Source organism: Cnephaeus nilssonii (genome assembly GCF_951640355.1).
Source record: "Cnephaeus nilssonii genome assembly, chromosome: 1".
Classification (NCBI taxonomy): Eukaryota; Metazoa; Chordata; class Mammalia; order Chiroptera; family Vespertilionidae; genus Cnephaeus; species Cnephaeus nilssonii.
Window position 1 is genome coordinate 1,563,197 of NC_137072.1, and position 14,703 is coordinate 1,577,899.

A 14,703-nucleotide genomic window follows, 5' to 3' on the forward strand; every position below is an offset into this window, starting at 1 on the left:
TGAGAGAAATGACTAAGTGACAGTGTAAGACCGGCAGGGGACTGTATAATGTTACACTGAGGAGTAGCTATGCTACAGATTTCTCTGTGTAAATTAGTAGGATCCCCTGTTCTTCTTTACCACAGGTTTCCTGCACTGATACTGGCCATTGTCTCAAGGGAGAGTGCTAGAGTATTACAACAATGAAGAAAATTTCCAGATCAATAAACAGAATTGATCTGAAACCAAGAGGAATCAAGATGTAGGAAAGCAGGCATCTTAAACACATACCTATAAAGTTTTTCTTTATTACTAAGGAAAGAAAAGGGCAGATAATACCTGTTCAACTCTGTGCTAGACTCTGCCCAAGGCCTTTCTGGGCAACTGTTTTCAAACTGCTCAGATTTGATTCTGGGCTTCTGGCAAGCTTTCTTTGAATTGTTTTGTTTTCCCTTGGGTGTGTAACTGGAAGTGTTATATATTTAACAATGCATATTATTTCCTGTTGTTATATAATGTTTCAATGTTTATCACTCCAAACCATTCCATCCAGCTGCCCGCCACCCCCCCCCCCCCCAAGTACATTTTGTTACACAGTCTGCAGATCTGATTTCTGAAAGAATTCTAAATACCTGAACGTAATTTAGTTCTGTGTATTTGCTGTGGTATCTTTCCTCTGCTTAGAAGCCAGCCTCTTGAATTTCTGATTCAACACGTTAATTCAAGTTAAAGACTCAAACATCGAAACCGACTAATTGGTACCTTAAAGCAGTATGTATTTAATATGCTTCAGTGAACTGCTTCCAAGTCAGAAATTAAGACAACCTCACCTACTAGAGTAATTAACTTTAATGTAAGTTATGAAATATAGTGCTTCCTGAAAATTATGCCTTTCTTCAAGTACAAAACAGGGGATTGTTCTTGTTTCTGGTTCTCTTTGGGGTATTTACTAGAATCAGTCAGGAAGTTAAGAAGGTCAGGGTCTGAAAATTAGGGACCGATTGTTAGGGCAGGCAGCTCACATTTAATAATATACAAGTTTTGAGTTGCTTTCGGCTTTGGTTTCCCCAAATGGGAAATCAGAGTGATGGTTCTTACTGCCTGAAGATTGTGGTAAGGATTAAGGTAGCGTGTTTAAGCAGTATGAACTGCTCAGATGAAAGGCATGAACAAGACTGCTGACAAAGAATCTAGAAAAACTAAAGCTGTGTCTTTGATGTGCTGCTGATGCTACTGCCAGTTCCCTGTTCTCACTCCCATCTCTGTTGGCACTCGCATTCTGGACTTGGGCCTTCTGGTTCCTGGTTTCTGTCCTTTCCCCTGGGGGCAAGAGTGGAGAGACTATTTCCTCACGAAGACTGCTGTTGTATTTGACATATGTGCCTTACGTATATGGCACAGCTGATCCTCACAGGAGACTGTCTCCATCCTTGGGTTGAGAGGCTTACACTTCAGTTTTTCTTTTCTCGGCTATATTTTTTAGAATAAAGCAGACCTTTTATTAAACTTACATTTACATTTTTATCAGACTCTGTAGGGAACCTAGTCTGGTGGCAGCAGCTGTTGGGTTAGCTCTATTAACAGAAGTCCATCTCCTGCTTCTCTCTAACCTGGATGAATCAATTCCCACGAAGAATTGTCAACTTTTCCCTCCTCCTCTCCTGCCAGACATCTCCAGAGAAGCTTGTTTTCAGGCATTGGGCCAGGGATCCAATGAGTCATTACATAGGTTTTGCTTACTCAGTGGCTGAAGGGCAGGATGATAAATTGATAGAAGAAATCGCTTAAATAAATTCAAAGCTTTATGAGAAAAGAGGGGCATTAACCTATTATTAGGAGCTCACACTGAGTTCCAGTCACTTTGCTTCTTAGTCAGCTCCATCAGCCCTGTGCAAACAGCCAGTGAAGAGCCCTTCACATCCCTCCTTGTCTTCACGTTACAAAGCCCATTTATTTTTATCTCGTTCACTTTTTTTATTTATTTTGAACTATGTGTGGCTTTTTCCCCCTAAGTTAACTTGGGCAGTGTGTCTTAGCAGCTTCACTCCTTAAGGGCCAGTTCCAGGTCTTGCCCTGCAGAGAATACTAATGCCGCGTCTTTTCCCCCATGTACAATCTCATCACTGCACACGGGGGAAATATTGGACTTGGAGTTCATACCCATATTTTTTGTTGTTGTGGGCATTAGAGTCTGTTCTCTTGCTCACGTATCTTGCTGTTTGTTCATGTGGCTGAGTGCCAGGTCCAGTGTGAGCAGGAGTCTGATGATAGTAGGAGACACTACTCTGCCCTCTGCTACCATCCACTGCAGGAGACAGATTCCTGAACAAATGATTGCAAAGTAAAGTGCAAACTCCTATAACTGGGTGCAGCTGTAGCCCAGAGAAGGAAGGCATTGGGGTGACAGAGGAAAGGATTCATGGGGAGGTCGTCCTGGTGTCTGCTCTGTAAATGAAGTAGAGCTAGACTACTCCACTCCACTCTGTGGGACACCATTGGGTCTTTTGTTTGGACATGACCAGGAGCTAAGAAAAGAATATAGTTTTAACAAATAGAATCATTGCATTGGGGTTTAGTGAATAGGTATTTTCTTTTTATTTCTGCTTTCATAGACTTTCATACAAATGACCCACAATTAAGTGTTTCTTCAGAGGAATGGATTCAAGAAAGCTGATTGCCCTGGCTGGTATGGCTCAGTTGGTTGAGTGTCGTCCTGTGCACTGAAAGGTTGCCAGGTCAATTCCCAGTCAGAGCACATGCCCAGGTTGTAGGCTCGAGCTCATGTCAGGGTATGTGGAGGAAGCAACTGATCGATGCTTCTCTCTCATATCGATGTTTCTCTCCTCCTCTCCCTTGGTCTCTCTCTAAAATCATTTTTTTTAAAAAAAAAAAAAAGAAAGCTGAACTTAAAGTAAGGATGGATTCTCCCAACTTTGGCACTTGCCCTAGAGTAAGCCCTACACATGCGTGCATACAGGTGCTCTCCACAGAGAGGCAGAGCTTCTGTTTGGGGAGGCCCGTTGTAGAAAGGAGGAAGGAGGTTGCTAACTGCAGTTGGCAGATCACCTGCAAGATGAAGAAACCCTCTGCTATGGGTTGTTTGTCTTAGGAGAAAACTTTCTGGAGGAATATCCAGTAAATGTGATAGAAACCAAGTTTTTCAACTAGTTTACAGCATGTGGGCTTCCCTTGTATAAATGGGACAAATCCTTCATGTGAGGGAAAGCCACGTAAACCTGAATTATACTAAGTCCTTGCCCCAGAGTGTCCCTGCTGGTGGTGACGGGTTTCTCCTCACCCAGCCCCCATTCAGGGGGGTGGCCTCATATAAGAATTGCCCTAAGCAGTTGCATAGCCTAGGCGGCCCTTCAGCTGACTTCATTTCAAGATTTTCTGCCAAGTCTTATGGACAAGAAGGTGAACTCTGTGTGTAAAGCCTCTGATTGCAGAGCTTCACCAGGCAAGCTCGGCGAGGGCCGCTGTCCCCTCCCTGCTTTAGGACTCAGTGCAGCACTCCGCTCCGTGCTTGGCAGCAGAGGGGCCCTAATCAGCAGTTCTCCACCTGACTGCATGCCAGGGTCTCCCGGGGGCCTCACACTGCACATTTAGACTAGTTCCCTGGAGGATTCCGATACTTGGCCAGTGCTGAGAGCCACTCCTGTGGATGTGCAGATCCAAACTCCTCCCCATGCCAGGAGACCCACCCCAGGATGGATCTGCCTCCCTCAACTGCAAGCATGTCAAACTCAAAGGCTAACACAGGACATATAAACAAGGTTTACGTTTATGTGGGACACCAAAAAAACAAAAACTTCAGTTTTATAGAAACATAGGTTTATTTTGATAGAGACATGCTGAATACAAAGGGCTGAAATAAATAATTGTTAACATAAAATAATAGAACATTTTAATAAAAATTAATATATTTTCTTGAACATTGACTTACCAGACCCTGAATAACTGCACAAATTAATAAGCGTAACACAAATAAACCTATTTTTCTTGTTCTCCAAAAGCAAAATATTTCCTGTTGCGCACACCAAACAAGTCAGTCCAAGACTAATGACGTGGCCATCGGCTGCTAAAATATTTGCTGCTATTATTAGTGGAGAGAAATGGTGTGCCTGTGCGTAAAGCACGTAAGGGAAATGAATGCAACACGATTATAGTAATCAGTCATTAGCAAACGTTGTAGTTCATTATTAGTAACTATGTATAACAGGATATTGTAAAAATTGTTACGCAATTTTTATTCAAACGTTTCTTACATACCGTTATATGGGCTGGGCCACAAAAGTACTCATTGTGGGCCAATGCGGCCTGGGGGCCGCACGTTTGACATGCTCGGTCTGCTGGGATCAGATTAGTAGGTGCCGAGCGGGCACACTAGGCCAGGGGCTGTGACAATGCTGTGGGAACCAGACATGCATGTCACTTTTACAGAGCTGGCAGTCTGCTCCGGGAGACGTGCACAAATGTATGAGAAATGATTTAGGTTTGACTACTAGTTCTAAATGGTAGAAGAGAGAACTCAAAGCAAAATGATTACCACAGACCATGAAAAGGAAAATATCTGTGGATGCTTAAAGTACTGAAAGTGTACTTCAGGCTGGAGCAGTCACATCATTCCTGAAGGAAGTTGCACTTGAACTTGGTCTTGAGCAGTCATTCCACAGCAGCTCACTCAGAGGATGTAAGAGCAGCCAGATGCTCTTACCTTCTGGACCAACTGCCTGGAAACCATCGGTGGGCAGGAGCGGGGAGGGAGTGCAGTCAGCTTGACTCTTGGAATTTCAGCCTTCTTAGGTCCCAACTAAGTGAAAGGTGCTCAGGACATTGCTGTGAGGTGGAGACAGAGAAAGGCAGCATTGCTGTGTGCAGGGACACGTGTGCTATGCACTGCAGCCTGGTATTTGTAAGTAATGCTGCTGTCCTGTAACTGGGAAAGGACACAGGCATCCTGTGTTTGAAAAGCTCAATGGACAGCAGAGCTTTCCTGGGACTCAGGGTGAGCGAATTGCTACCCTTTGATACCCATACTGTGTTTCTGTGTTTTGGGTTTGTCTCATTACTGACCACTGCCTTCCCGGATGCAATGCCGTGCGTACCTCAGGCCATGGTGGTGAGGCTCTCCTCAGCCAGAAGCCAGCCTCCCCCAAGAAAGGCTTTGGGGGGGCCTGCAAGCCCTCCTTCCCCGCCGCTAGGACACTGAACGCCTCTTCCTTTTCTCCCCGCTGTGTTGACTGGGCTTTTCTAGGGGAGGAGTGGGGCCAGTTAAAAGCTCCCCACGCCAACCGATTCATCTTCTCCCACGACCTCTCCAACGGGGCCATGAAGATGCTGGAGGTGTTTGTGTCTAGCCTGGAGGAGTTTCAGCCAGACCTGGTGGTCCTCTCTGGATTGCACATGATGGAGGGACAAAGCAAGGAGTTCCAGAGAAAGAGACTCTTGGAGGTAATAGCACTGTTCTAGAATTTCACACATCTCAGCAGTGTGTTTCTTCAGAACCCTGCTTCCTTTGACCTCTACAGCTTGTGCTGCCCTGCCCTCAGTTCTGGCCTCCAGGGGTATCAGGGCAGCTGGCTCTGAACCTCCTCGTGCTCTAGGGAGGCACCTCACCGTATTCTCTCAGACACAGGCAGCAGCTTGAGTAGGACAGGTCAGAGCATTTCACTGCCTGAGCCTCTATCCTGTGCTAAACTGAAGGTGGCTGAAAGCTGCAGTGTTTATACTTTGTGTCCTTTGTGTTATCTGTGTCATCTCATTTCCCATCAGCTATTGTTGCAGACTCATACAGAAGTTGAAGCCAACTGCTCAGTGTAGGTCCCCAGGAATAGGCTGACTACATGAACATACAGGGGCAGCCCTTTGTGCTCTCTGAGTCTGTAATCCAGTGCTTCTCTGCTGATCCTAGGCGTCCCAGTTAGGAAAAGCATCCCTCATCCACAGAGGCCGTGGAAACCTACGTAGCTTAGAATTTTCATGAGGATGCAAAGAAGACATTGACAATACACACTGCCTCTAGGACCTGATCTTTTCTTCCTTTTGTCTGACTTCTATATCTAATAGCAATGCTGTCCTCTTTTTACAGGTTGTGACCTCCATTTCTGACATCCCCGTTGGTATTCCAATTCACCTAGAGCTGGCCAGTATGACCAATAGGGAGCTCATGAGCAGCATTGTGCATCAGGTAACCGTGTGGGCAGCACATGGGGCCCTCATTGGCCCTGACTCTCATGAGGCCTTGCAAAGATGTGCCTGTGTCCAGCAGGACCAGCTGTTTTGGGCTCAGGGGCCAGCTCACTGAGGCATGGCTGTCATGTCACTCAGACTTAGGTCCTTCAAGATCTAAATAAGGAACCAGAACTGTTCTGGAACAGGATCTCCTCCTAGGTTAGAAATATGGCAGTACATCTGATGGGTTCGTGGGCTGTTTCTCCTTCTAGAATGGGGAAGTTGGGAGTGAACGGTCTACAGTAGAACTCAAAGGGGAAAACTGAAAGCCCAGCTCAGCTGCTTTCAACTGAATGTCAAGAAGCTCAGAGAAAGGAAAGTGGGGGAGCTTTACTCCCTTACCTCCAGGCATCACGTGTTCACTCCTGCCTTGGAACAGCTACAGTGATTAGATAAATTTGAGAGGGTGATGCTTAAGAACATAGACTTGGGGAACCTGAGTTGGAATGCTGGCTTTGCCATTCACTAGCTTTATGAACTTGGGCAAGTTAGTTACCCTTCCATTTTATTATTATTTAACCTTTATAATGGTTGATATATTCATAAAATATTAAAAGCTATATATATGTGTGTGTATATGTATATATATATATACATATTTTTTATTAAAAGGGCTTAAAAATAAGGACATATTCCCATGTGTGTGTGTGTGTGTGTGTGTGTGTGTGTATGTATATAATAAGGACATATTCCCGTGTGTGTGTGTGTGTGTGTGTATACATACACACACACACACACACACACACACACACACGGGAATATGTCCTTATTTTTAAGCTCTTTTAATAAAAGAAATACAGCATAGCATACTTAAATACACATTCTACACTTTGTTCTTTTTCACTAAGTGGATTGGTTTTATTGGGTTTTAAAAAAATTTTTATAAGAATTTCTTTGAGCCAAACTGATGGCATGTGCTAGGGAGCAAGATCTCAAATACTTCTCACTGAGCAGATTTTGAAGATCTTTTTTCTGTCATCACTTGGAGAACATTCTTGTCTTTTCACAGCCATGTTGTTAAAAGGAATGTGTGGGCACCACAGTTTACTGAACCTGAATCTTCTCAATGGTGCATTACCCTTTGCTATTCCATATAGGCCTGCAACCAGTGACTTTGTACATGATTTTATTTTGTCCATGAACAAGTACATATGTATAATACTCAGAAGTAAAATTGGCTGGATAGGAGCAGAAAAAGCATCTGTAAATTTGATATTGCCAAATTGCCTTCCATGAGAATTATACCAATATACTTGCACTAGAATTCTTTACAAGTGCTTATTATTTCCTCATATAATTGTGACCAGGATGTGATTAAAAACATGCACAGCTGGTGTGGCTCAGTGGTTGAGCATCAACCAATGAACCAGGAGGTCAAGATTTGATTCCTGATCAGGGCTCATGCTCAGTTGCGGGCTTGATCCCCAGTAGGGGGTTGCAGGAGGCAGCCAATCCATGATTCTCTCTCAGCATTGATGTTTCTCTCTCTCTCTCTCTCTCTCTCTCTCTCTCTCTCTCTCTCTCTCTCTCTCTCTCTCTCCCCCTCCCTCCTCTCCCTCTCCCTTTCTCTCTCCCTCTCCCTTCCTCTTTGAAATGATAATAAATAATGTTCTTGATAAAGCAATAAAATTTAATTTTTTAAAAATTTTGTTTAAAAAAACAACAGTAAAAACATGCATTGTCACCAGTGCAACAGGTGAGAAATATTTCACAATAGTTTTTTTTAATTAGACTACTTTTTTTTTATTGATACTATTATAGATGTCCCATATTTCCCTCCCATTTGCCTCTCTCCACCCAGCTCAGCCGCCCCCCCCCCCAACTTTACTTTTTAGAGAAGTTTTAAGTGTACAGTAAAATGAGCAGAATATAGAGTTCCCATATACCTCCTATCCAAACCCACCCAGTCTCCCCCAGTATCCCACCCACTGCACCACAGTGGGATACACTCACACCTCATTGCCACACAAAATACGTGGTTTACATTAGGGTTCACTCTTGGTGTTTTTCAGTATAGTTTTTATTTGCATTTCTCTTTTTTAGGTTATCTTTTTACTTTTTAAAAAGGAAGCCATTTTTATCTCATTTTCTGTGTAACTATCTACTTAATCTCTCCTCAGTCCCCTTATCTGTAAAATGGAGGTAATCCCTCCTTTTCTCCCTCTCTCCCTCTCTTTATCCCTCCCTCCCTCCCTTGAGTAAAGCCATTAGTTCAGTGCCTGGAATAGAACATGCAGTAAATGGAAGTGCTATTACATTCGCAGAGGTACGAGTCATTGATTTTTAAATAAATATAAATACATACATACACATAAATCCCTTTACCCATACCTACATGCCTGCATATATATATAGGGGCATATCTCTCTTGCACTAACAGTCATCTTACATGTATTTCTCTGGCTGTAAGGAGGAAAGTGCTAAGTAAGAAAGATAGTGAGGTGGACATAGTGGTTTCCTTTAAGATAGAAAACTGGCTCATCAGAGAGTTCTGGTAAAGATGTTGGTGCAGGTAAACGTGGTACTTGGAACCTCCCACAACCACAACTAAGTTACAATTACAGAACAGCCATCATTCAGAACCCCTGAAATCTAGCTAAACAGAAGTCCTATAACTAAGGATATAAAGAAACAGCCACATTGAGACTGGTAGGAGGGCAGAGGCTTGGAACAGGCTGGTCCCACACCCACATGTGGCAGTTAATAATTGGGAGGGATATCTTGGCTGTACAGATCTCCCATAAGGAGTAAGGGGTCCCAGCCTCACATCAGAACCCCCGGCCCAGAGTTCAAGTACCAGGAAGAGAAGTCCCCATAACTTCTGGCTGTAAAGACAAGTGGATATTACAGCTAAGTGAGATGGAGGTCTGCTAGAGTCCCAGGTGTTCCTCTTAAAGGGCCCATGAATGCACAGACTTAACTTGGACACATTTCAAGCACTCTGAGCTCCAGCACTGGGGTGGCAGCGTAAACCACAGCAGGGACGTACAAGGAGGAACTGAATTGTCTACAAGGGCTGGAGGAGCAGCCTTCTCAGACAGAAGGACTGGCAGAAGCCATTGTTGCAGAGCTGACAGGCGGATGCCATTTCTGAGTCTCCATCCACCTGGCTGACACTCATAGCTCTGCCCTGGTGATTCCTGAGACCCCACTCCACCCAACTTTCGGGCCCACCCAAGCCTTTTCCAGTAGTTTCCATACAAATAGCCTCTCTTGGCTCATGCTTTGGACTTGCCTAAAATCTATCAAATAGGATTTGGCCTGTACATACCCCATACATTTTGCTAAGAGGCCCCACACCTGGTTAGCAGCTACTAGCCTCAGTTAGCAGCTTGACCTCTCCTGGGTACCTCCATGCCCAGCACAAGTAGCAGCCATCTGCAGATTGCTCTGTTGCTCACACCAGATGGCCCCAGGCAGTGGCTGATCTTGTACCTCCCAGGAGGCCCCAGAGCCAGTGGGCCTGGTGGATAGCTACAGACCACACTGGATTACAACCCAACCACCTCTATAGTGGCACACTCAAGGGGCAGACTCAACAGGCACCAAAGTCCCGATGAAGTGAGACCTGCTCCATGGGGTTGATTACTGCACAGCAGCTCCTCTGCTGTAATTGCAGCCAGTCCTTGCAGCCAATCAGCCTGGGGATAAATCTCTCCCAGAGATGTGCCAACAGCAATCAACACTCAGCTACAACAGGATAGTGCACACAGCTCACATGGGGTACACTTGGAGCACCCAGCTCAGTGACCAGGGAGGCTACACCACTGGGCCCTACAGGACACCTACTACATAAGGCCACTCTACCAAGTCTGGGAGAGAGCAGCTCTGCCTAATACATAGAAACAGAGGGAAGCAACCAAAATGAGACAAAGAAACAGGTCCCAAATGAAAGAACAGGAGAAATCTCCAGAAGAACTAAATTAAGTAGAAGCAAGCAATCTACCAGATACAGAATTTAAAACAATGGTTATAGGGATGCTCAAGGAACTTAGTGAAAACTTCAATTATAAAAAAGGACATGAGCCCTAACCAGTTTGGCTCAGTGGATAGAGCGTCGGCCTCGGCCTGAAAGGTCCCAGGTTCGATTCCAGTCAAGGGCATGTACCTTGGTTGCGGGCACATCCCCAGTAGGAGGTGTGCAGGAGGCAGCTGATCGATGTTTCTCTCTCATCGATGTTTCTAACTCTCTATCCCTCTTCCTTCCTCTCTGTAAAAAATCAATAAAATATATATTTTTTTAAAAAGGGCATGAAAACCATAAATAACCAGTCAGAAATTAAAGATATGATACACTAACTGAAATGAATAATTTACAGGATATAAACAGTAGAGTTGATGAAACAGAGAATCAAATTAGTGACTCTGAATATATGGAAGCAAAAAGAAAAAAGAATTTTTAAAATGAGAATAGTGCCCTGGCCGCATGGCTCGGTTGGAGTACCGTCCCATATACCAAAAGACTGCGGTTTCTGTTCCTGGTCAGGGCACATACATGGGTTGCAGATTCAATTACAGGTTAGGGTGCATACAGGAGGCAATATATTGATGATTCTCTAGCCCTGCCCCCCTCCCACCCCCCACCCCCCCGCCTTTCCTTTCTCTAAAAATCAATAGAAACATATACTCAGATGAGGATTTTTTAAAATGAGGATAGTTTAAGGTCCCTCTGGGGATAACATCAGACATACCAAAATTTGCATCAGAAGGTGGGAGAGCTAGGGTTGAAAACCTTTTTGTAGAAATAATGACAGAAATCTTTCCTACTTAGTAAAGAAAATAAATATTCAAGCCCAGGAAGGATAGAGTCCCAAACAAGATGAACTCAAAGAGGCCTACACAAGACACATAAATTAAAATGCCATAATTACGTAAAAAGAGAAAGAATCTTAAAAGAAGTAAGAGAAAAGTAGTTAGTTACCTACAACGGAGCTCCCATACCCTGCCAGCAACAGAAAATTTGCAGGCCAGAAGGGACTTGCACAAAATATTCAGAATGATGAAAAGCAAAGACCTACATCCATGATTACTTTACCCAGTAAAGCTATCATTTAGAATCAAAGGTCAGCTAAAGAGCTTCCCAGGCAAGAAAAAGCTAAAGGAGTTCACCACCACACCAGTGTTACATGAAATGTTAAAGGGTTTTTAAAAAGAAAAAATCAAAAGTAAGAATAAGAGGGCAATAAATCATATCTATCAGCAATTACTTTAAATGCTCTAATCAAAAGACATGCAGTGCTCAGTTGGTTTGAGTGTCATCCCATACACCAAAAGGTTGCGAGTTTGATCCCAGGTAGGCACCTACCTAGACTGCGGATTTGATCCCTGGTCAGGGCTCATACAGGAGGCAACTGAGCCATGTTTCTCACATCAATGTTCCTCTCCCTCTTTCTAAAATCAGTTAAAAAAAATCCTCAGACGGGGGTTTATCAAAAAGATATATGGTGACGAGAATAGATAAAAAATTATACGAAACAACATCAAAAGACACAGACTAAAAGTGAAGGGATGAAAAAGGATATTTCATGAAAATGGAAACAAATAAAAAACCAGCTGGGGTAGCAATACTTAAGCCAGACAAACTAGACTTTAAAACAAAGGATACAACAAGAAACAAGGACCCAGCAACTCCACTTCTGGATATTTATTCAAAGAAACATAACATACTAAATCAGAAAGGCATATACATCCATATTTATGTTTCATCATTATTTACAGTATTTAAGGTATGGAAACAACCTAAGTGTCCACCAACAGGTGAATTGATAAAGAAGTGGTGTATGTGTACAGTGGATTACGACTCAGCCATAAGAATGAAATCTTGCCATCTGCCACAACATGGATGGGCCTAGAGGGTATTAGGCGAAATGAAATAAGTCAGAGAGAAAGACAAATGCTTGATGATTTCACTTATATGTGGAGTCCAAAAAAAATAAAGAAGGACAGAAACACAGATACAGAGAACATTTTGATGGTTGCCAGATGGAAGAGGGGTTGGGGGAAGAGTGAAAAGGGGAAGGGACTTAGAAGTACAAATTGGTAGTTACAGAATAGTCACAAAGATATAAAGTACAGCCTAAGGAATATAGTCAATATTATAATAACTATGGTGTCAGATGAGTATGAGATCTATCGGGGTGATCACTTAGTTATATAATGTCTAGTCACTATGTTGTATACTTGAAACTAATGTAATATTGTACGTCAACTATAATTTAGAAATAATTTTTTAAATTAAAAACAGAACAAAAAGGAAACAGGCTCAATGGTTCCTATGTGGTGCCCTTTTTCAGTGTTATTACTAAATAGAGAGAGGAGTACTCTATTTAGTAGTAACACCTGCCTAAAAAGCTTAGCGCTAATATGAAACTGTTCTTGCTCCTTGGTGGTTATACACAAAACCACTATAAGCCTGACTGTGTGTTGCTAGAGCCTTCTCCATTTTACTGGTATAATGTCTGATGACATTGAGGAACTGAGACTCATGTCCCATCAATGGTAAGAGGATCTGCTATGTATGCAAAGCTAGGCACCATGAAAAGAAATACAAAATATGTACACCGCTGCCCTTTGTCTTGTAATGGCATATAACAAAAGACTGGCTCTACGAGTGTTACTGCAACTTTCCAGTTTGTCCTGAGGAATAATAAGGTGGAAATAGAGGTGTAATAGTAAAAACAGTGACATATGATCTGTCACTTCCCCACCACAGACTTCAGGGGTAGGGAGTCTTGTAAGGAAGAGGTTATCCTGCCTTACTTCCCTGGCTTTGGTCATTGGCTATGTCCTAAGATGCCTTTTTTATGTGAATTGGAAAGAGACTGTCATTTTGTTTTTGTTAGCAGGTGTTCCACGCGGTGACTTCCCTGGGGCTGAATGAACAGGAGCTGTTATTTCTTAGCCAGTCAGCAGCTGGACCTCACTCTTCCCTCTCTTCTTGGAATGGTGTTCCTGATGTGGGCATGGTCAGTGACATCCTATTTTGGATCTTGAAGGAACATGGGAAGAGTAAAAGCAGAGCCTCAGACCTCACCAGGATCCATTTCCACACGCTGGTCTACCACATCCTGGCAACTGTAGATGGACACTGGGCCAACCAGTTGGCAGCCGTGGCTGCAGGAGCTCGTGTGGCTGGGACACAGGCCTGTGCTACAGAAACCATAGATACCAGCCGCGTGTCCCTGAGGGCACCACATGAGTTCCTGACTTCCCATTCGGAGGCAGGTTCCAGGGTCATATTCAACCCCGACGAGCCAGTGACAGAATGGCACCGGGAGGGGGTGTCCTTCCACTTCACGCCCGTGTTGGTGTGTAAAGACCCTGTCCGAACTGTGGGCCTTGGAGATGCCATTTCCACTGAAGGCCTCTTCTATTCAGAAGTGCACCCTCACCATTAGGAAGGTGGTTATGGATAATTATTCTGAAGAAGGAGAACTAGCCAATTTAAGAATTAACAGGAATTAAGTGGTTTGGAAAATAGGATTGAGGTATCATAACAGTTTCTAGATTTAATTCAAAGACAGCCAACAACACAATAACAGATTAAACTATCAGATACATTCCAACCTGCTGACAATTATGCAAAAACGTTTCAGGTTTTAATCTAAATTTATCTACTGAGACTGGATTTTTAGTTCTTTTTTATGTTGTGTTATATGGGTAAAAAACATGATTCTTAAACCCCCAGTTTACATAGCGTTGTCAGGTATTTCAGGCCAAATGTCTTTACCCTGGCTGGAGCGCATGCCAACTGGAAAAAACACCTCCCTCCTTCCCACTCAGAACTGCATGCTTCCTCATCATGTCTCGTAAAGCCCACGGTGAGCCGCTCGTGCTCTCTGCTCAGCGTTCACGGGCAGGGTCATGACTTCCACTCAGTGTCATAATGAAAATACTTGATGAGCACACCTTGGTCGTCTAAAACAGAGCCTCAAGTAGAGACAAAATCACCCCTCCTGTGCCGCATTCTCGGGTGGGAGCGCTGTGGAGCCTGGGAGAGAACTGGCCATTCTGCACTGGTTTAGAAGCCTGGCTGACCTGGAGGGTGGGTGACCGTGCGAGCTGAAGGGCTGTGCCTTCCTGCCCTGGCTTCTTAGATTGTAGGCCAGCTGGTCAGAGACTACCATACTGGGCCCAACCTTATTGCCAAGCTCTGGACATACTTTCTCCAGTAGAAGACTAATCTCTGTTTATTCTGGTCCTTGAAGGAATTTGCTTTTACAACTGGAATATGCTTCTGTGTGCATAACTGATCATGTGTGATCATACCACATCCATTTAAGAGCTTGACCTCATAAGAGCCCAGGATCATGAAGAAATATGTCATGTTATGTATTTATTTTTTTATAAATCAAAGAGACGTCTGTGCTTTTAAATATATTAAAAACAATTACATTTCAGGAGTCCTAAGACTATTTGCAATTGATTTTGTTCTACCTCTCATTCCGGAGCCAGATACAGTAGAAATCATTCCAACTTTTACTTGTGAGT

At 43.5% G+C, this 14,703-nt stretch overlaps 2 protein-coding genes across 3 annotated transcripts in view; one reads left to right on the forward strand and one right to left on the reverse strand.

The window, feature by feature from the left end:
• The window catches only part of ADPGK (ADP dependent glucokinase), a 38,500-nt gene extending 23,885 nt beyond the window's left edge, over nucleotides 1–14,615 (forward strand). The window contains exons 5-7 of one of the 2 annotated variants that reach the window (XM_079789534.1): nucleotides 5,237–5,433; nucleotides 6,071–6,169; nucleotides 13,056–14,615. In XM_079789534.1, coding sequence (XP_079645660.1) covers nucleotides 5,237–5,433; nucleotides 6,071–6,169; nucleotides 13,056–13,610 — 851 coding nt within the window. In that variant the 3' untranslated portion in view covers nucleotides 13,611–14,615. The remainder of the gene's footprint in view (nucleotides 1–5,236; nucleotides 5,434–6,070; nucleotides 6,170–13,055) is intronic. The other variant, XM_079789535.1, reaches the window with a different exon arrangement.
• Nucleotides 12–14,703, reverse strand: part of BBS4 (Bardet-Biedl syndrome 4) — a 180,113-nt gene continuing 165,421 nt past the window's right edge. The window contains exon 16 of the mRNA XM_079789701.1: nucleotides 12–4,818. Coding sequence (XP_079645827.1) covers nucleotides 4,808–4,818 — 11 coding nt within the window. The 3' untranslated portion in view covers nucleotides 12–4,807. The remainder of the gene's footprint in view (nucleotides 4,819–14,703) is intronic.